At 43.8% G+C, this 22,818-nt stretch overlaps 1 protein-coding gene across 1 annotated transcript; it reads left to right on the top strand.

Annotated features, from left to right (window-relative positions):
• Positions 1-965: 965 nt before the first annotated feature.
• Positions 966-11,472, top strand: LOC142093314 (tubulin alpha-1C chain-like). The gene is made up of 5 exons (XM_075174375.1): positions 966-1,064; positions 5,361-5,583; positions 8,642-8,790; positions 10,147-10,827; positions 11,080-11,472. The coding sequence occupies exons 1-5, from the start codon at positions 1,062-1,064 to the stop codon at positions 11,371-11,373; spliced, it is 1,350 nt and encodes a 449-aa protein (XP_075030476.1). The 5' UTR covers positions 966-1,061; the 3' UTR covers positions 11,374-11,472.
• The last annotated feature ends 11,346 nt before the right edge of the window (positions 11,473-22,818 follow it).

The raw sequence follows: 22,818 nt of genomic DNA on the forward strand, positions 1-22,818 counted from the left end.
ACTTCCCATCTAAACACTCAGCTTAAATTGGGGCATTTTAAACACCAAAGGTACTGATTTCAGTAGGATCTAAATGGCTTTCCAGATCTGGTCTTTTGGCTTTAAATCCTTTCCATTGTGTGACTCTATTCCAGTAATAGTGGGTACAAGCACGGGCTGGTGTCTGCGCAATGGAGCGGTCTCCTCCCTCCTCCTCGGGAAAATATAAAGATTTGCCCACATCTCACGCTTCCACCCTGAGACGAGCACTCCTACAGCCTGCCTGCAGGACCGGGGGTCTTCGGGTGTCCACGCTGTGATCCAAGCCTCTGCCTCACACGGCCCGGCCGTTTCGCTGGCTGCTTTAACTGGACTCAGTGTGCACCGCCAGGTCCGGGAGCCCCTCGGCCGGAGGGCTGAGAGCAGCCCCGCAGCGCAGCCTGGCTCTCGGGGCAGCTGCCGCCCGGCCAGGGCTCCCCTGGGCTGAGCTCTCAACCCTCCGCCCGCCTCAGGCCTGTTCCGCCAGCGCGAGCGCTGACCACCTGGCCTGCCCAACATGAGGCCCGGGCCCCCCGAGTGGGCAAAGCTGCTCTCCCCTCTCCCTCTCCGCGCCGGCCACCGGCTCCGGGGACAGCGATCTCCCGCCCCGGGCCCGCGCCGCCCGCCGAAGCGACCAGCGAAACCGGCAGCCGAGCCGACGAGGAGGGAGGTGCTGGCCTCCGTTGGCGGGAAGACTAAGTCCCGCCTCCTCCCCGCCCCTGGTTACGAATCAACCAGTAGTTAGCGCAGGAAGGTGAAATTCATATCTGCGATCCAATGGCGCACAGACGGGCGCATTCCACGAGGCCGTCTCCCGGCTCCGATTGGGTGAGCGGACGGTCTCGACGCGCAAGCAGCCAATAGAGCCGCGAGGAGGCTACGCCTCCGAGAGAGGCATAGTCAATAAGCACGGCGCGGGTAGCCAACCGCCCCGCCCCCCTCCCTATATAAGGTGGGCCCGGGAAGGGCGGCCGCTTTTGAGGTGCTGCACAGACCCGTTGCGCGTCTGCCGCTCCCAGCGCTGCCCGCCGCCGGCCCGAGCCATGGTGAGCAGGGCGGCCGGGGGAGGGGGGGTCCCGGGAAGCGGGAGGAGGCTTCTGGAGCCGCTCCGCACGCTGAGGCGGTGCAGGAGGGGCGGGGCGGGAGGCGCGGGTCCGCCCCGGTCCGCGGAGTCTGTGGCGGGGCAGGAGGGGCGGGCGGGATGGGCCCCACGCCGGACCGTGGTCGCCGGCGGGCCCCGAGCCGCGCTGCCCCGATGGGCCTTCGCGGTGCGGTGTCCCGCCGCGCGGCCTCGTCCCAAAATGGTGGCGGCTGCTCCGAGAACATGGCGGCCCGCGGCGGCGCGGCTCTCCCCGGTGGCGGTGCGACCCTCAGCCCCTGGCCGGCTCTGAGGTGGCGGCTCCCTCAGAGGTGACTCCGGGCCGGGCCCTCCGCAGCCGCGGGGAGCCGCGGCCCGGCCTGGGGCAGCCTCTCCGCCCCCGGGCGCAGTCAGCCCCAGGGGCCCGCGTCTCCCTGGGCCCCCGGAGCAGGACGTGGCGGGGCGTCCAGCCCGCACACTGCGGTGAGGGGAGTGAGCTGCTGGGGTGGTCTCACGGGTGGCTGTTGAATATAAAAATGGCGGGGGGAGCCTCCTTGGGGTGTGTGGGACCTGGAGTGGCAGAGGAGGCCGTCGCACTGGGTGTTTCTGGAGGTGCAGCTTGCTGCTTCTCTCCTGGCCCTTGCCACCACCGAAGTCAGGTGCAGGCTGTGGTGTGAGGTGGTTTGGAGAGGTCAGGAATGGGCTGATGGGAAGATTTCCTTAAGGACTTTGTGAGACTGGCTGGGTAGTAAAGCTGATGTGGAATGACCTTGTAAGTTAAGAGTCAGTCTTGAAGGGATATCTGAAGGGTGTGATAAAGGGCTGGGACATCATGAAGAGGACAGAGAGTTCAGCTGTTGAGCTGTGCAGCACAACAAGTGGGAGCTGTCAGTTGGAGTCTCTAGGACAAGCATGAGGTCCTTCTCCATGTGGCCTTTGCCTTGTAGATCTCTTTTTGAAAAAAGATTGTCGATGTCAGAAGGTTACATGGATTTAAAAAATGTAGCAGACTGCTTCTGTAGGGTTGTGAATGCATAGGAAATACTTGTTGAACTGAAAATGGTTAGAAGTTAGGAGAATATTGGAGGGATGTGTTGATGTTCTTATTTTGTTCTTACCCTTCCATGAGGGACTGTTTATGACCACATTTCTTAAATTGAGCCAAATCAAGAGTGTGAATGCAGTCCCTCACCTCTGCAAAGGATGCAGTTTCCCTTGAGTTTCATCCTAGGGGAACCATGTTCCTCATTATGCTATGTTGTTGAACTTGGTCTGAGCTGGTACAGCCATTCTCATGAAACTGGCTTTCCATCAACTTCACACAGATGAAGCTGTACCTGAAATACTGTGCTAGAGAGTACAAGGGACCTAGAGCATGATCCACCAGTACAGTTGGAGAGAGCTGGGCTGCTTCTGCCTGGCAAAGAGTGTAGCAAGGGGCCACCTAGTAGCAGTCTACAACTACTGAAAGGACAGTTACAGAAGACAAGCCAGTGCTCTTAAGCTGGAGTGCATCATATAGCAAAAGGAGACAGAGGTAATAGAAGCTGGAGAGATTCAGGCTGGGCTGGGAAAATTCTCTGGGATTTTTCACTGAAACTCATTCTATGCTTGAAAATAGTGTATGTAAGTGGGGGGGAGCATTTAATGTTAATTGCTTAAGGATTCTGTGTCCTGACTTGTGCCTTGAATACAGCACTTACAGTACTGTCTGTAGTACATATTTAAACCTTATTAACTATGAAACTTCCATCAGTGATGTGTAAAGGCCCAGAATTGTAATGAGTGTGACAGTTGTTTCTTGCCTGTCTTTACAACTTGGAGATTATACTTTCAAGGCTCAGATTTTGTTCTGTTCTGTAGCATTCTTGGTACTGTCAGACTTCTGCTGCTGTGAAAAGGCTATGCAGAGCAAAATAGGCAGAGTCTCTTAGCGTCTAACAAAGATTTGTTTCATTAAATAGCCGCATAATACTTAAAAGTACTTGGCAGAGTTGCAGGAAAGCAGTTGAAAGAGACCTCTCAAAGCACGGCTAACAGTAGCACCAGGCCACATTTTTGTGACTGATTTTGGCCAAGTTTTGCAAATGTCCAGGGGTGGAGATCCCTTCCCACCTCTCTGGTGACCTGTTCCAGGGCTGCACCACTCTGCTGGCGAAGCTTTTTTTAACAGCCAACCCAAATCTCCCAGCATCATCCTCCTAACATCTGACCTGAACCCTCCTGTAGAGCAGAGGGAAGGCTTCTCGGGCCCATGTGTCTCCTTTTGAAGCCTGGCACATTGTTTGCCTTACTGAGGATGAGAATGCCCTGTTGAACATTCAGGCTGGAAAATTTCAGTTAATTGCTTCTTTGTACTGATGCAGGGAGTTACTCTGCCCCAAGTGCTGAACTTTGTACTTTGTCAAAGTAAACATGCCATGCTTTTAACATGGCAGCTATAGGACCTGGTCTGTGGCTGTGTTGCCCAAGTTGTACTTTCAATGACTTAAATTTTCTCTTTGGAAAATGAATGACTGCTGTTTCTTTGTGTAGTTTGAAGTAGTGGTGCTAGTTCGTTTGATTCTGGAAAGCTCATATATAGCCTTCTGTCTTCCATGCATTCACCTTGCTTGGGCATGCTGGTCCCTACACACTTCCTTTCAATGACCTTCCCCAGCTGCTTAGGAACTTCACTAACAAAGCTTGGTTCACTGATAGGACCTCAGTACAGGTGAGGATCCAGACTGAAGTGGTGGTATATTTCTGCTCTTTCTCCTCTCACTGTAGAAGAGTTGCAGGCTGTCCTCCTGCTTTCCTGAAAGGATGATGTGGTGTAATTCATTGCCATGGCCTGGCTTCTCTGCAACAGTGCAGCCTTGTTGGGCTGCATGCTGAAGCTGCTTTTCCTGTTGCCTTTTTTACAGTGTGTAGATTGGCTGTCCTCTACCATTGCAGTACCTTGCCAAGCCCAGTGCTTTGGCCTGGAGACTGATGGAGTAATGGCCTTGGAGAGGAGTAGTGTGGCAGCAGCTTTGAGTAAAGCTGGTTGCAGAGAGGATGTGGATTGCTCTTCTGGAAGCTGTGTATCTGAATACATAGCTTAGGTGGATGGGGAGCTGAAAACCAACAGTTCTCAGCTGTTCAGTGCTGTGGTTGAGAACAGGCGATGGGGTTTTTTTGGCAAATACAGATTTTAATTTCTTGGGGTTCCCAAGGAGATTGAAAGAACTGCTCCTGCTTTCCTGTGTTGACTATTGATGTGGACTAGGCAGTTCCAGGTCCTGCTTATCCTGGAATTTCAGGGGACAAATTAATTGTATCCTCCAATCATAGAGTCTGAACATAGTTAAATGTGACTGTTATTCAGAACTGTCCTATATGCAGGCTCTTCTAGAATGTGTTTAACTCTGTCACTCAAAACTAGAAGTTAAATATAAAATGCCACAGATGGACCAGGAGTTTGGAGAAGGTTCTATTGTGGTTTGGCTTTTAATATTCAAAACCCTATGCTGAAATATTAAGGAAGCTGGGTTTATGCTCTGGACATCAAAGGCAACTTGGGAATCCATAAATTGGTATGAGTAGATCCTTTTGCTGACATAAACTATTTTCTACATAGCTTAAATGAGGTAGTTTTGTCTAGTGTTAAGGAGTTTAGTACTTTGCATACAGCAGTATAATGTGAGGCCTGATGTTCCATATTTATGAAGTGATACTAAGGGCTTTGTTAAGCAAAGACTTTCTTACAGAATAGCAAAGTTCCCTAAAGTGATCAGGAGAATATTTTTTTCTGATTTTATGTATATTAAACAAAATGGCCCTGGATCTTGCAGAAGGTTTTGCTCCCTCTGGTGGCTGTGCTTATGTGGCTCCTGGGGCTGGAGTTCTGGGGGGTGAAGCTTTTCTGGACACTTAGGTCAGTGACAGGTGTAGTCATCAGTTTTTCTAAATATTCAGTGTTTGTAATGAAGAGATGAGTTGGCTGAAGGATTTGGAAGAGTTGATCAGACTCTTCCTGTCTGCTTGAGGATAAGAACAACAAAGAGAAATGAGTTTAAAAATGACAATGCCCAAAAGGATCTTTCTAGGTGGAGGTGGATGATGACTGAAAGAGGCTTTTGTGTTCTGTTGTATTTTGTGCCAAATGCCCCTTACACTGAGACAATAAGGGCAATGTTCTAATAGCTTTGCAGTATGGGAGTTCAAGCTGTGTGTGCTGAATGTTTTCTAAACAAGGAAACTGCTGTTTCTGCTGAGTGATCCAACTTTTTTCTCCACACAGCGTGAGTGCATCTCAGTCCATGTTGGTCAAGCTGGTGTGCAGATCGGCAACGCGTGCTGGGAGCTCTACTGCCTGGAGCATGGCATCCAGCCCAATGGTACCATGCCAAGTGATAAAACCATCGGTGGAGGTGATGATTCCTTTAATACGTTCTTCAGTGAGACCGGTGCAGGAAAACATGTCCCTCGTGCTGTGTTTGTGGACCTTGAACCAGCAGTAATAGGTAAATACAGTGACCTGTGCAAGGGACTGTAGAACATGCTGTAGGATTTGATTTCACTTACACATTTTCTGACTAAGGGATCCATTTCTTGAGTCCTGCAAAATGCTTTGGGGCTTTACATTTTGACTATGTAAAGCTTGCCTACATCTTCCTAGTGATGGAAAATACTTGGCTTTATGTTCATTGAGACTGGTAAATGTGCACTCTGGAGCTCTAAAGAATTTAAATATTACCTTCTGCCAGCCTGTGGAATTAAACAGGTCTTCTGAGCATGCCTCATGCTTTTGCTATGCAAGGAACCAGTTATAACCTCTTGAAACAATATGGCATAATGCGTACAGCAGTCAATAGGAACCTTTTTAAAAGATGTGATATGTATCATTAAGCAGATTTGGTTTTGTACATTGGAATGATTCCTGTGCTTTCCCAAAACAATCTTCTAGTCTCTGTAGCTTGAATAGTGCTTGCAGAAATGAGTCTCAATCACTAGCCTAAATGAGGGACTTCCAAACATGCACTTCAACTTCCTGCTGCCTTATCTTTGAATAACAATCCACTTTCATCCTGAAAATCAGTTGTATCCCAAGCTCTGGCAACACTGGCTCTTAGTGTTCAGATGTGATCCCATGCATCAGCCACTGACCAATCCCACATTCTGTGGCATTAGCTACACTGCCAGCCCAGTGCGAGTATCCCAGTTTCACAAGATTCTTGTTCCTTGAGTCATGAATCTAGTTTTTGCTCTCACCAATGTGTATGCCTGAAGTAATTCTGCTGGAGCTGGTTTTGTGTCTGTCTTGCCTTAAGTGATTTGGGGCTCTCATAGAAGAGAGCCTCTGTTGCCTGTGCTTGTGCAGTTGCTGTGTTTATCTTTCCGCAATACACAGAGTTGGGAAGGGGACATAAGCAAATAGGCTTAGGCTACTCCTATATACCCAAACCATGGATCTTTTGTAACTTATTTTCATTGTAACACCGCAAGCCACTTTCTGTGGCTAATACAGTAGAATGAACTTCTGCAGGAGAGCAGATCAAGAAGAGAGAAGGTCAAGGGTGGGAGTGCTGGACTGATAACTTTGAAATGAGCCAAAGCACCCTTGGCTAGATACTAATATCCCCAGGAGCTGTTGCAGGTCTGGCTTTCTGTTTTCATGAGCCCCATGGCTGTTGCTGTTGCTTCCTCTGCTGCTGGCCAGGTGGTGGCTCTCAGCAACCAGAGAAGGCTGAGAAATGAGGTGAGGGAGAACAGTTGACAAAGCTCTCACCTTGCCTCTGGGGATAAGTAGCTGGTGACTCTTGGGATGAATGGTAAAAGGTAGTGTTCCAGCACTTGTAAATGATGCAAGTGTGTATGGGCAAAAAGCTGTCTTATGAAATACTTGGTAATACTAAAAAAGTTAGGGTTTTGTGTTAAAGGTTACATCATGTGCTTTTCTGGGGGCTAGCCTTCTTTCTTTATTCCTGCCCTGCTTATTTGAAAATTATTGATCTAGTTTCCTGGGCAGGGCTAGGACTGTTCCCATTCATGCAGCATGTCCCTCTGCACTGTGTTTAAGAAAAAATCTATTGTGCGTACAGCAGCTCTGTAGCTGCTACATGTGTACACCAGGGATTTCTGGACCTTCCACATCAGTGCTGCTCTTAGTGAAAGCAACAGGACTGCGGTACATGTACACCAGGTCTGTGGATGTGGTAAAATACCATCAAACTTTCCACCAAGAAATAGGGCAGTAACATGTCTGGGAATTTAACACAAGTGTCTTTAAAAATTTATGCCAGATAGACTTAAAAACATGAAGGATAACATGTCCAGGGAAAAGCTTGGTTTGGCTGTCCCCTAAGCTCTAAATCCTTTGTTCCAGCACACTTTCATAGTCCAATGACTGATCCTCTTAACTCTTCAAGTTCTGTTACTTCCCCAGCACCATCTTGACTCATGTTGCCCCTACCAGCATCTTTTTCTTTAAGTTCTATATTTTTCCCTTTTACTCATATTTCTCCTTTATAACTTGGGAGTGGTAATGCAGAAAGCCTTAGAAACATATATATTTTGAATTGTAGACTTCTCCAAATTGTTTTTATTTTGGTGCAGCTTGGAAATACTTTAGAGTATTGGATTGCAAACTGCAGTGGTAGCTGGTCAGTCTAAATTGGTTCCAACAGTAACTGTATTTTTAAATCTTGAATTCTACTTATCTTTGTCTTGCTCACTCTTTTTCAGATTAAAAATAATATATGCAAACAGGCAGCTTCATCTGTAGTTAATAAAGCTCTTTGCTTTCCACCTGATTTTAATTAAAGGATGCAGTACTGTATTAGCATACCACTCAAGAATGGCTTGAGCTAAACCAGAGACAAAGCTATGATGAGTGTCTTTGTACCTTTGTGGTAGGACACAGCTTTAGCCTGCTAGATGTAAGTACATATTTCTGATAACTAGTGGAGATAATAACTCTAAATCATTCTGCAAATCTGTAGCTGGTGGGGGATGCTGTGTGTTTATTTGCACAGTTTCTTTATAGCACAGCCATTTGTGCTGGACCTTACAGCTCAATATTTGAATAACTTGAATATCTCTATAAGAGCATCTTCTGTTCCTTTTGAACATTATTCTCCACCCTTGGCAGAAAGTACAATTACGGGAAAGAAGGGGACAAGCAAGCAGTGTAGGCTCTGCCCACAGCTGCAGAAGCAATAAGGCAAATCCTGGAGGGCTTGGAAAATAAGGGGGAAAAGCAGTATTTCAGGTGCTGATCTGCAAAGTGGGCCTTAAGTTGTCTTAAACTGTGGAAGAATAATTTGGCTGCTACAATCCACTTTTAAATTGCTCTGGCAGGTCAAAAACCTAAACTTATGTGTAAAATGGGACAGTTTCTTAAGCAGTAACTTCATTTTTCTTAGGCATTCAACACTTAGACTGTACTGATAGGTAGAAATCAGGCTGCTTTTTATCTATAAGGGTTGAGATACCTTATTCTGGACACCCTCAGAAGTTTGAAAAACCTGGTCTACATAGAAAACTAACTTCATATAAATAATATTAATCTTGTCTCCTCAGATGAAGTTAGGAATGGGACATACAAGCAACTCTTTCATCCTGAACAACTGATATCTGGTAAAGAAGATGCTGCAAATAACTATGCTCGAGGTCATTACACAGTTGGGAAAGAGATAATTGATCTAGTTCTAGAGCGTATCAGGAAACTGGTAAGACACTTCACGGAAGGCTCTTAAACATCTTTCTTTATCCTGTTTTACAGGATCTGGAGATTATCTTATCAAAAACACATAGGCCTATAAATTGTCCGTTAATTTATTCCATAGTAGGAGAATCTGTGGATTTAGTCTGCATCTGTTTTTATTCTTAGCCAGCTGAGAAGGGTTGTATTATTCCTGTCAGATATGACTTTCAAGTGGCCTAAAATGCTGATGAGGCACCCAAAACTTTATAGTTTAATGTTCAACTTCAGAAAGTCAGGACTGAGATAATTATGATTTGCATAGTTCCTGCTGGAACAAGGTTGGTCTCTGGCTGGGACTCTTGCAAAGAAGTTTAGTAGGAGTCTTTGCTTCTGTGGTTTAGACTTTTGTTTGCATTTCCTGCTGTTATAATTTCTGAATTAATTGTATGCTAATAACAGTAGGAAAGGAATAAATATCAGTAAGTTGGGATGTTTCAGGCTCCCCAGTACTTTGATCATATGGCAAATTTATGAAGATGTCAGCTTAGAAGGTTAGAGTTCCCTTTTTAGCGCTTTTGTACTTTACCAAATCTGTAAACAAAGGTAAGGAATTCTCATTGCATAAAAAAATCCTCTGGTGCTTTAATAAGGAATGCTAAATGAGTCTTACTGAAAAGTACACCTTTTGCAGATCAAAACTGGTAGTATTCTCAATACTTGGCTGCCACTGTCTCTAATTAAAGCTAAGATAAGTTTGCAGCAGGCTGTACTTTGACCTGAAAAATATGGTCGTAATTTCTTTTTACAAGCTGTTGGAAGTCCCTGTCAGTCCTGGGAATCAAGCAAGCATCATGGGGCACTTCTTTCTGAGGACAAGGCAGTCTAATTTCTTCATCTGAGAAGACTAAACTGGAATGGCAGTGTAATACATTTTGACAGCTCACTTCCCTGAACTGAGTTACATGCTTGCAACTCTTAGAGGATTATAGCAATAGTTCTGGGACAGGATTGCTTCATTTTTGTGCAGGTAGAGAATGTCAAATCAGTATAAGGGATAGACGGTCTGTAGTTCTTTGAGTACTGTTGCTTTTCTTGGTCATTGTTAACGGCCTTGGCCTGAGAATTGGGAGTAGGGGAAGTTTTGAGGTAGAAATTTGAAGTGGAGAGGTCACCCTCCAATATGTGGGGGGCTTAAAATAGCCAAGGATACAATGTTTTTTATGGGACAGTTTCTTGATCATTGGATGAATCAAATTCAGTATTACTTTCCTGGAGCTTGAACAGTTGGTATGTGTCAGAATTCAGAGTTGTCTTTCTTGAGCTTGTTTTGGGATTCTTAATGTCTACACAATTGCTTTAACACATGTATTTTCTCTTTCAGTCTGATCAATGCACTGGCTTGCAGGGTTTCCTGATTTTCCACAGCTTTGGTGGAGGCACTGGCTCAGGTTTTACTTCTCTGCTGATGGAGCGCCTGTCAGTTGACTATGGGAAAAAATCAAAATTGGAATTTGCCATCTACCCTGCACCACAGGTCTCGACAGCTGTTGTTGAGCCGTACAACTCCATCCTGACTACCCACACCACTCTGGAGCATTCCGACTGTGCCTTTATGGTCGACAATGAGGCTATCTATGACATTTGCCGAAGGAATCTGGACATTGAACGCCCAACCTACACCAATCTCAATCGCCTCATTGGTCAGATAGTCTCTTCCATTACTGCTTCCCTCAGATTTGATGGTGCCTTAAATGTGGATCTTACTGAATTTCAAACTAACTTGGTGCCTTACCCTCGTATCCACTTCCCATTGGTAACCTATTCCCCAATTATTTCGGCAGAGAAGGCCTACCATGAGCAACTCTCTGTGTCCGAGATAACCAATGCTTGCTTTGAGCCATCCAACCAGATGGTGAAGTGTGACCCTCGCCATGGCAAGTACATGGCCTGTTGTATGCTGTATCGTGGGGATGTTGTCCCCAAGGATGTCAATGCTGCTATTGCTGCTATCAAAACCAAGCGCACAATCCAGTTTGTGGACTGGTGCCCTACTGGTTTTAAGGCAAGTCTCAGTTACATTATGGTTTTTTTAACAGACTTCTCATTCACTGTCATGGGCTTATGAAGTATATTTTCTCATTAAGATGTTCTGTAGGTGCCTGATTTGTATTTTGAGAAATGGAGGCTTAAGTTCTTATACAGAGCTGTTTTCTCGGGAGTGAAACATTTTATTCAACTACTGTCTGACTTCTTTGATTATAATCCCTGTCAAATGCTACAAAGAAATTCATGGTCTCTTCTGCTTTTCATGTAGGTTGGCATCAATTACCAGCCACCAACAGTGGTTCCTGGTGGTGATCTAGCCAAAGTCCAGCGGGCGGTGTGCATGCTGAGCAACACTACAGCCATTGCTGAGGCGTGGGCTCGTCTAGACCACAAGTTTGATCTGATGTATGCCAAACGTGCCTTTGTTCACTGGTATGTTGGAGAAGGGATGGAGGAGGGGGAGTTCTCAGAGGCTCGGGAAGATTTGGCTGCACTTGAGAAAGATTATGAAGAAGTGGGCACAGACTCGATGGATGGAGAAGATGAAGGTGAAGAATATTAAATACAACAAAAGTGAATTGCAAGTCTTTGCCATTTTACTGCCTCTTCAGTAGCGGTGTAAATCATGTTAAATAATCGGAATAAACTTCTTTAATCAAGACATTTGGTAGTGTCCAAACACTATGTACATTCATTAACTATATGCAAGTAGTCAGTAGTCCAGGAGATAGAATTTCTTTCTGAGAAAGATAGCTGAATAAAATAATCATGCTGTGGTTAGATGAGTTCTTGTCCTTAAGGCATTGCTATTTGAAGAGCTAATAGTGCATATTTTCCCCCCAAATACAAGACTAGAATGTGCTTGAGCTTTTGCTGGAAGATTAGTTAGCTACATTTTTTCAAGGCTCTAAAGCTGGTGTCACAAGAGGCAACAGGAACTAACCTTGTATTACCCTTAAGAAAAGATGCAACATCTTTAAAACCAAAGGCTATTTGAATTAGTTTTCTCCTGTACTTAGACTTAGCATGGGCCTGTAACCTGGAAGGGGAAGAGATGTCCAGAAAGAGTGTGCCATAGCATGAGGAACCTGCCACTTCTCTGTCAGAACCTGTGTGGTTGTTGCTCTGGTGTTGCTTTGTCCTCCCACAAAAGGAACTGCAGTCCCTGTCTGCCAGCTTTCTGTGGAGTCAGCCTTTTGCCTGAAGCTGTCTGGTGCAAAATCTCTGGGTTAGCTGGCCAGGGTTAAGCACTAGTTTTCCCTAAAACTAATTCTTTTGCAGAAGTCATTAGTCCATGGGTTCAGATATGCAAATTACCATCCTTCTGTGTAAGCTGACGTAACAGGAGAGGATTTGGCTAATGAGGTTATCTTCAGACGTGGACAGCCTCTGTCTGAAACCTTCTACGTGGTCTGAGTGGGGGCTTGGGGACGCAGGGCAGTGATCCACAAACCACATAACCTGACTGTTTCTAACTCTGTCTTGGAGCTGGGTGACTCTGAGGAATCTCTCCCACAGAAGGAGCAAAGGTGGAGTAGGCAAATATGTTAAGATGACAATTGAATACTGAATGTGATTATAGGATACCAAAGTCTGAGCCGAGGCTAGATTTGAGCTGGAGAATTCCTCCCTATCCTATTTCAACCTTATTTATATTCCTTCTGATTTAATAGCAGAGCATGATTCAGGCCATGCCTTGAAGCCTGTGTTAGTTGATGAAGGTGCGCATACCTGCTTAGCAGGAGTCTTATCTGTGGTATGAAAAATGCCTTAACTTCCTTCTGTATGGGAAACCTACAGTACTCAGGTAATGCTGCAGTATTTGACATTAACTTATAAAGTGGAAAGTGGGAATCTTTCTCTAACCTCAGTTTTAACTGTGACTTGGGTGTGCTTATTCTACTAGATGGGGGTATCACTTTTAATTTAGATTAACAGGCTGCTGTTAATTGAAGGTCTAACAGAATAGCCTGGTCTGCAAGGGCTGACCAGTAATTTGCTTAGGCTGAAAACCTGTTGTCCTGAATTACTATGTTTGTGTTGTTGCAGCCATTGGGTTGAGTCAATCTGATTTGAAATTAATCAAACTTATTGGAGATGGAAGTTACCAATTTTATACAGATGGGAAGAACAATCTTCAGGCTTTAAAACCTAGATGAGTGCCTCAGACTGTCTTGTTAGTCACGGTCTTGTGCAGAATATAGATGCTGTGTAAATCATACCTCCTGCCACTCAGCATAGCTGAACATGTCCGAATTTTCATTGAGTTTCTCATTCGCTTTTGTTTTCATGTACCAGGGTAGACATAAGTGTAGAGAATTTCAAGTCCTGTTGACTAACTTATTTTCCTGCTTACTGGATGATTAAGCAAATGTGCTAGGCATAATCCAAGAGACAGTCACATTCATTGCAAGTCAGATCGACTTCATTTCAGTGCATGCATTCAGATTTTTAATGTAATAGTAGTGCCCACAAGAGGAATATGCAAAGGACTGTTTCATGCCTTGCAGGTGTCTAGATCTCTGGTGTGAAGTCTTGTACTACTAGCAGATCATGAAGAATGCTGTGTGGCCGCAAGTGCCAGCACCATAATTTCCTTTAAAAGTTGTGTATCGGGGTTGGGTAGGAGTGGATTTCTGAACTGGCCTTCAGCGTGATCTTTTGGCAATGATTTGGCTCTTCTATCTGGGATTCTTAATTTCAGTATTTGAGGCTGACATGCTCTGTTTTCTGCTGATACTGTCTGGTTTTTTTACTGTACACATGGATTACCCTTATTTAGAACACTGCTTATGCGATGGGAATTGGTTTGCAGTGTGTCAAAATATTTTATCCGGGCATGTACAATGATGAGTCTGTGCAGGACACAGCACTCTAGCATCCTTGTAAAAGGCTTGTGCATATTGAATGCTGAGCTCTTTGAAAAACCTGGACTGACTAGGGAATCTCATTCAATGTAGGCATTAGATTTGAGATGCATTATGCTTTTAATATTTAAAAATAACATGTAATGTTACTTTGAAAAGATGGTAAGCTGAAACATGACAAGCATCTACTGGTGGAAGGTTTGACAAGAGATGCTGTGTTACTTGTTAGCCATTGGACTGATGCTGAAAATACATTATACATTCTCAGCCTACATCGTACTCAAATTTTCTTTATATTAGTATTAAGAAACACTGTTGCATTAGCTAGTGGGCAGTTAGCTCTCAGTGTAGGCATCTGCATAGTGAGTTAAGATAAGATAGTGTTTTTCTCAGATAAGAAGTCAAGATAATTACAGCAGGAAAATCCTGCTAAAACTGCTCTTGCTTCAGCTAGCTGCAGAAATCCTTAAACATATTATAATTACTAGCTGTATGGTTGAATTAACAAATGGGTGGTTCATCTGTTTCCTGAAATGTAGAGGAGATCCTATACTGAATTAAAATTTGAGTGTAAGAGTGAATACCTGAAACTTGCAGAGGTTAAGATTAGCTGTCACTTAAAAGAAAATGCTTTCTTTGCACTTTGTTGAAAGCCTTTCTTTAATTCTAAACTTCAAATGCATGCTTTCTTTGGTAAGAAATCCCCATACTTCTGCTTCGAAAAGTCATGTGCCTATTTGCACTGGCAGAAGTGCAGGCGTTATCTAGTGGTAACTATATATATCTTTACCTGTGTGGTGACACAGCTTTCTCCAGTATTGAGATTGGCAATTAATAGCTATCACCTGATACAGAGTAACTTCTATGACTCATTAAGTGGAGGAGGAGGAGGAAGTGAGGTGGAGCCCATGGCAGATTGCTATGAACTTTGTTGTAAATGACTGTCTTATCCGTAAGATCTGTTCTAAGATGGTTCTGGTGCCATTCCAGGGGAATGCAGTGCAGCAGAATCTGATTTCCACCCACTCTGAGTAAGCAATATGAATACCTTTTAATGTGTTAATGTCTGTATTATATATATAATTATGTACATTTCTCATTTCTATAGTAAGCATGCCACAGTGTAATTGTATGATAAAAATCTCAGTTTTAGCTTTATGGACAGTATAGGTAACACAAGCATACCACTGCACATGCTGCCACCTTCTTCCTACAGAGCCAATTTTCCTCAAAATTCAGAAAGGGCTTTTGTGCCTCAGATACTTTGAACCCTGTCAGATAACATTCATCCTAGCAGCCTGTTGCTGAAAAGCATGAATTTGTTTAGGAGAGCATACCTCTTGAGTTAGAATTGGTAAATGAGATTTTAATTGAAAGAAAATAAGTAAAGAAGCAATAGGGTGACTCCATTATTCTGGTGGGAAAAGTAGAGGTAAGATTGCAAATTATACTGCTCTTGGCAGTGTTTTAGGAAAATACAAAGCATTATCTGAAAAAAATGGATATTATGACTTGGTATTAAAGATTCTGTGGCTTTACCTTCTGCCTTTCTCCACAGTGTAATAGTGAGGAGTCAGAGAACAATGTCTCATGGGCAGTTTAGAGGGATTTCTTGTGAAAATTTTGAGGAACTAGTAAAAAAGCTAAGGGAATAGCAGTGTCAATTCATTACTTCATCAATATGCTGCTGTAAATGTGCATATAGTTTGATTGCCTTGTCCCAAGCCTTCAGTCTTGTTAGGCCTTCTGTTGACAACTGCTTCCACTCTGGCAAATTCTGTAAGACAAGGAAGATGTCATTCTGTGCTTGGCTCTGCGCTTTTCAGTCAAATCTGCATGAACATTGTAACAGTGGAGATCTTGACATCTGAAATACAATGCTGCTAATGTGCTACTCCATGCCATTCTCTTCTGATGTTTTTAAATGCCTGTATTTCTGCCAAATAAAACTTTGTTTGCCTTTGCACAAGGTCATGTTTTCCTTTATGTAGGAGATGCTTCACAGAAGCAAAACTGTAGTTGTCACTGTTTATGATGCAGAGCTATTTTAATGTAATGGGATGGCTTTTTCACTTTCCTTACTGAAGTATTGTAACAACCTAAGATTCAAATTATTTTGCAGATTTTTCAGTCAATATGTTTCTACCTTTGAATTAATTTCTTTTACAAGCCTTAAAAGTTTGGGAAGAAAAATCAGCTAAGGTACTTGATGCAGAGATGCCATATCTTGTATAGGAACTGTGAATTACTGGAGGTTGGGAAAGTACAGAGGAAGCGTAATTGAGCCTCCTGTCAGGAATAAGGTACTGGATTAGGTGACTCTTGATCTCACCAGTTCTAAAGTCATGTTTATAAAGCATTACTTCAAAAGAAAAGATGTTTTTTATTTGAACTCTGAAAACAGGGACTGGGCTTATAAACAAATTTGGCAGTGAAGAGCTGAAGAACAATTTTCCATCATATTGCAGAACTCCACTGGAAGTGCTGTAGGGATTTTCTGTGTGTATAGGCAAGGTGATAATGATTAATCCTGTCCTCCTATCTTGGTCTGAACTAGAGGGAGGACTAACTATGTAACTTCCAGACTGTGCAAAGACTTTGATCTACAGATTTCTTCTAAAAGTTGGGCAAGAGGATTAAAGGTTTGTAGTCTCAACTGGCTGTTAATGGAGAGAAGGAATGAGAGCATGATGAAGTGGGAGAAATTACATTGCTCTGAGGGTATTGTAGGTGCTGGCTGACAAGAGGCTGAGAAATACCAGGAGACCAAATAAAAAACAAAAAAAGGGTAAGAGTCACATGAGGAGTGTGCCTTCTGCGGAGCTTTTCAGTGAATTGAGTCAGTTAAAACCCAGTCTCTTTATCTTTCTGATGCCATGTGCCTGTCCATTGGCTTTCTGAAGACCCTACTTTCCATGGCCAGCTTCATGTGACATAAAACATGTTAACTTGTTTAAAGATATTCTTAGTTCTTGTGATAATGTCCTGTTTCCTCGGTGATTTGTAGAACTTCCAGTCATCTTTCGGGAGCGTATTTCACAGTTTCTCTGCAGCATTGTTTTGGTTTCCCTGGTCTGCATGAAGAGCTTGGAGTACTTGGGTACAAAAAGTTAAATTCTTCTTTTCCAGTGCTTACTAGAAAACAGCTGTAAATACTGAGTGTGAGGGTCCAGAAAACATTCTAGAAACACTTAGGAAATACTTACTTCTAGTATTTAACATGGATTGTTAGAAATGCAGGAAGACTTGGGAAGTCTTAAGTGAATTTCTGAGAAAGAAAGGCAGTGCATCTTAGTGCCTTTAAAATGAAGTACTCCAGCCCACTAGATGACTCACTTCTGCTTTAAAGTCTACCCCAGGCTTCCTGTGTGACACCAGTAAGTGTTTGTGCGAGTGGTCTCTCAATTTTGGCCCAATATGTGCAACAGTAATTGTGTTACGTCAACTGCGAAATTGAGCATTTTTTGAGGCTGAGGGAAGAACAAGAGTTTAAGCCTTTCTTTGTGGGTTTCAAAAAGTGGGAAGGGAGTTCTGATCATAGGCAGGAATATTTAGATTCACTTTATAAGATCGGGACTGGAGATCAGATGGTCATGCAGAAGTTGAAAAAAAAATTTTCAAGACAACTTTACAGGCTTGAGTTTCTGTCCATATGGATATGATCAGAGCTCCAGAAAGGCTGTCCCAAATGTGTTGCATTAATACTGGTTAGGCATTTCTCCCACTTCAGCTTTGTTACCTTTTGGAGGTGATAGGTGATGTTTAAGTGCTATTACACTGTGTTGAGGACCTGTTTACAACTCTTCCTGAAGAGCTGCAGTTCTTTTATCTCTAGATATTTCAGGATTGAGTCCTAAAGAGCTGCAGTTCTTTTATCTCTAAATATTTTAGGATTGAAATGGTGAGATGCTATTGCTGGTCTCTATCTGCATAGTGCTGCTTAAACATCAGTCAGCTTTGCTACTCGGGCAGTTCATTGAACAGACATCAGTGAAGGAGATACTTAGGCAGTTCAAAACTCTCCCAAACTCTGTCTTATGTTTGGTAGGTAAGATTCATTTTTCCAAACATTATACCTGAAAGTGAGTTACCTATAATCTGAGCTAGGTGCACTAGGATTCTTTTGCAATATCAAGGGGATTAGGGGAAAGAAGATAATAGGCACAGAGGACTGCTTCTGGCCATTCTAGATGGTAAAGTTAGAAGTAAGTGAATTGCCTAAGGTGCTGAAGGCCTAAGGTGTCAAGTCCAGAACTATGCCTTTAGCTTCTAGAGACTTGAACTGGAACAAATTCCTCTGTCCACAATGGCTCAGACTTTCTGGTAATCTGTTCTTACCCTGCACTTTTAATCTGTCATTTCTGTGAATTGCTTTAAGACAATAACCTCTATGAGGTTACTGGCTGTCAATGTTCAAGTTCCTTTTTCAGAGACGGCTGCTGTGAGTGGCTTGTTGCAGTGCTTCAAATTAGGGATGAATTCCAAGCAGTGTTCTCAAAGAAGGCTGCCAAAACCTTAAGCATCTTCATGTTACTTTTTCTTTTGTTAGAGCTCTATGGCTACAACTGTCAAATGCATTTCATACTCTTACATCATTACCACTTGCAAAAGCGACTTTTGTTGGTTATACTGAGAGTAGAGATCTTTGTGGCTTTTCGGTTATTTCAAAATCCAGTTTGTAGAACCTGCCCTGGGTGAATGCTGCTGGTATGCATTGTTTCAAAGAGATGCTAATGTACCATTTTGAGCCTGGCATTGTTTTCCAGCAGTTCTGGAGTTGATGTTGTGCAATTCTGTGCAAGCTGTCAAAGCTGTGTCCCATGCAGAGTTTCAGTTTTATGTCTGTAGCTGCTATTAACTGCTGGCTATCGCTATCCCAGTCCTCCTCCTTTTCTTACCCATGCAATCATGTTTTTGCTCTTGCGCTGCCTCTGGCACTAAGTTTTGTGTTAAATTGGCAAGAAAACTTACCCCTTGTTGGGGGAAGAAGGGCATAGTTTTCTTTTGCTGTCATGAACTAAGATGGCTCAGAGTAGGATCAGCTGGGTGCTGGAGCGGGGATCAGGGAAGTGTGGGGTACCATGGGTCAGCTACAGCTGCTCTCAAACCACAGGCTTGACTGTTCTCTGCTGACTGGGACAAAATGGTTTCTGCCTTTGTTCTTCAACTTATATGGAGTGTTTATGCGGAAGGCAAAAACATGTGCATGTATGTATGGAAGTGTCCCAGTCACGTCTCAGAGTACACTATAGAACAGTTTCTGCCATTGTCCACAAATGCTTTTGAAAATGGTGTTAATGTTTTGCAGTAAGCACATATGGCACCCAGAAATGGAGGGTTTCCTTTTCTCTGACTTCCCTCATAATTCAGGCAACAGTTACTGGCAGTTCTATGCAAAGTACTCTTCTGTTTCTTGTTTTACTTTTTGCTGTGTGTTTAGTGTTTATCTTTCTCTGTTTTCAAATTCTGTGTCTGTTTCTTTACTTGTTCACTGCTGTTGCAGATATCAACAGTGTGTGTTTAAGTTCCAGCTTTGTCTATTACAGCATATGTGCACTGGCTTCATTATCTTCACTGCCTACAAGTATTTTTATGTCTAGTAAGTGTCTGCATGTGTTAGATTTGCCTGATGAGGCTGCATGGGGCAGCTTGACTGCATATTGATTTAGACCTTGTTTACTTTTGATTAGATGTATTAAATTCCCATATATGTTTATTGCAGACACTTCTCTTAAGCACTTAATGTGCTGATACACCCATTTTTTGCTAATTGTAGGTGCTGGCAGATCAAGAGAAATCCTTACTTGTGGTCACTGGAAAGCTTTTCTTGTTCAGTCTTGTACTTCCTTGTGAAAGATGCTCCAAATTCTGTTGGAGATTTTGAAATTTTTCCATTATCAGATGTGTGTGGTTCCAGATATAAACACAGTAAGCCAGGCTTCCTTTGCAAAAACCCCTCAGAACTCAGTGCATTCTGAGGGCCTGATTTCTGTTTATTTTGGTAGTTTATTGACTGTAGAGCTCCTAAGTACTTTCCATTGCCAGGTTGTTTAATCACATCCTTTCCCCTTTGAATGTCTTCTGGCTCCCCAGCTGCTTTTAAACTTGCACACCATCTACCAGATTCTGTATCAGTCTGCCTTGTTACATGATTCATGTGGTTTCTTACCACCTTTGCTTTGCTAACGTTGTCACCTTTGTCATCAGTATTGTCTGAAATATTTTCTCTGCCTTAATTCATGTAGCTCTTACACATTCTCCAATGTACCTGAGCAATCTGCAACTATTTCTGTGTGTTTAAATCCCTTCTAGAAGCAGTTTTTCAATGGCTCTTCATCAGTGAATGGTAGTGGTTTAAAAACCAAACTTATGTTCTGACTCCTTGTCTGTTCAGTCTTGGACTGTAAATTTTTAGTGTATTTTAAGTGACCTGCAAGGGTTTAGATGACTGTGCATACTTGCCGTTTGAAACCTGGATAATAGCTTGTTGGGGGGGACAGGAATTGAGGGTTTGGGTAGTATCTGCATATTTGAACTAGGCATGTAAATATATCCTGAATGCAACTGCGGGTTACCCAAGCACAAGGATCCCCTGAATCCTATGCTACTGCACAAGCTAATGAAGCCTCCTTATTGCCTCTTTAATGTCACCCTTTGTGTCTAAAGGCAAGTGAATCCTGGAGCATATGTCTGGGTAATCATGGGGGATTTCAGCCGTAACAGAGGCAGGAAGCTTGACTAGGAACAAGATTAGTTAATTAAACACTTTCTGCAAAACCAGCTTCCCTCCTTGCCTGGGCCTGTGTAGTGTCGCCGAGTTGTGGAGAGGAGGGCAGTGGGTTTATCTGTGGCAGCGCAATGTGTAACCACTTTGTGATAGCGGGCTTTGCAAGACTGGCAGAAGGTACAGTCTTCTGAGTTGTTTTTTTTTTTAGTGCTGCTTCTACTCACCCTGTGCAGAAACCACAGCTGAGTTCAGATACTTTTGGGGGAGCAGTTGTGATGGTACTTTCTGTTTCACTGCAGCCAAGGGGTTAGGGGTGGAGAAGCTGCATCTATTATTCCTGAAATAGTTTTTTCTAAGAAAAAAAAAGATATGCTTTGTGGTTTTATGCATCATGGCAAGTTGTATTTCCCAAGTTGCTCTATTGTGCTGCCAGGGCTTCGTGGTGGGGTTCACTTTCCCAAGCATCAAGGTCTGGAGCTGAACTAGTCGCCCAAGGCCCCCTATACAGTCAAAGCAGAGAAGTAAGGGGATTTTACAGTGAGGTTAGTCTGACCTATTTTAGACACCTGCTTTAAGATAATGAACCTTAAAGCCTCACTGACTGAGTGCTCCATTGATGACTGGTCCCTTGTCAGCCTCCAGACTTAACCGGATGAATCCCACCCTCTGCATGTCCTGCCTGGAAGCAGACTGTGTCCCACACCGCTGCCGTTTGTTATTAGCATGCTGAAGACCAAGAGGTACAACCCTAATTTGAGCATGAGTCAGCAGCTGCCTGAGAGCGAAGTGAGGCGTGTGAAACAGCACCTCAGCTCTGCCTTGCCAGCGCTTCCTACAGCTGTGGTTTGCTTATCCTTGTTCTTATGGCAGTCTGGCCAAGGATTTGGAGTAAGACTTTATTCAGCCTTTAATAGTAGCTGATGATAGGGTACGGGACTTGAAGAATTTTATTAATAAAGTAATGCTGAAGGCAGTTGCACAACTGCGGAGGACTTTCCATATTCGAGCAGAGGTATTTTAGTCCTCCACATGCTTACCAGCTGTTTTTACCTGTCTGTTGACATAGTCCCCACTAGGAGCTGTGTGCAGCTGTGGGACTTCCGTCCTCGGCCAGCCCTGTTCTGGCCCACAAACGAGGCTCAGATTTCCTGCCTACCCCTTCAGCGTGGCCCCTCTGCATGGTTTCCTGTAGCTGACATCTTCAGCCTGCAGTCTGAAGAGTTAAGAGCTAGTGGTGCTTGTTAGGCTTCCCCAGAGCGTAGAAGGCATCACAGAGACATGGAGCAGGCGTGTCAGTCAGCACAGAGCAGGGCACTGGCATGGAGCGCAGCTTCTGGAAGAAAGGTGAAAAAGTACCAGGGCATCTATGCATTGAAACCAATGTTTCTCTTGTAGCAAAAGTTGCCAGCAAAGTACCTAATTCTCCATCTAAGAATGCTTCTGCTGAGACTCTGTCAGCCAGGACACAATGCGAGACAAACAGCCTGGGTACCTAGCATCAAAGCAAGAGTCAGTATGATGTCTATGAGCTGGAAGCTATGCTTAGAAAATGTCCATAGCCTGTTATATCCAGAATACTCCATGTTTCTAACCAGGATCCTGAGATTGCAGCAGCTCTACACTAATAGTCCTTTTTCTCAAGGACTGACATGCATCAGCATCTCTGGGAGCAGATGGCTTTCTGGAAAATGTAAAATCCTTTTCTGGCCTTGATGATGAAACTCAAACTGCTTTGCAGGTTTGTACAGGCTGCTGGTTTGCCCAGGAAAACTGGTTTGGTTTGATCTGTCATAGATTCTGCTTACTAAATCTGTTTGTTCCCAGGAACCTATTTTCTTAAAGAGCTGAGAGACTCAACATATTTCCTTCCCTGCCCTATATTGTGATCATCTAAACATGTAGTATTTTAATTAGGCCAAACTCTCTGCTGATGAAATGAGTACTTTGACTTTGCTGGAGTTTCACGTATCTATGACTTATAAAAAACCTGACTGTAAACTCTGTATGTGGTGCTGATTGTCTCTGGACATGGTAGTCTAAAACTCGGACTCTCACAGGCAGGATCTCCTCCAGCTTGCTTCTAGGTAATTCTGGAGTGAAGGTTGTGTAATAGCATCTTTTCTTAAGTATTGCTAATTGCGGAGCCTCTGGGAGCAGTTTGGTTAGCTTTTTCAGTGTCCAAAGTGCAGGTATCTTCTGTTTGGAGGCCCAGGGTATAGTCTTTCCTAAAGCTCATCTCAGTGTTCCTGTTGTCCCAGGCCGATGCAACCAGCACTCGGTGGATGCTGGAGGAGTGGGCTGCAGTTAGAGCTCCTGCTGTGTTTCTCAATTAAACTGAACAGACTCCAGGCTGCTGGGATGAAAGGTGCCCTCTCCTGACTGAGGCCCTGCTTCTCGCTAGCAGCTCCCCTTC

The sequence above is a fragment of the Calonectris borealis genome, chromosome 26 (genome assembly GCF_964195595.1).
Source record: "Calonectris borealis chromosome 26, bCalBor7.hap1.2, whole genome shotgun sequence".
NCBI lineage: Eukaryota > Metazoa > Chordata > Aves > Procellariiformes > Procellariidae > Calonectris > Calonectris borealis.

What these genes read in the sequence shown, in the direction of transcription:
- LOC142093314 (XM_075174375.1), top strand. An exon ending in TAGAGCGTATCAGGAAACTG is followed by an intron (nt 8,791 to 10,146) that starts GTAAGACACTTC and finishes TTTCTCTTTCAG; the next exon opens with TCTGATCAATGCACTGGCTT. An exon ending in GGTGCCCTACTGGTTTTAAG is followed by an intron (nt 10,828 to 11,079) that starts GCAAGTCTCAGT and finishes CTTTTCATGTAG; the next exon opens with GTTGGCATCAATTACCAGCC.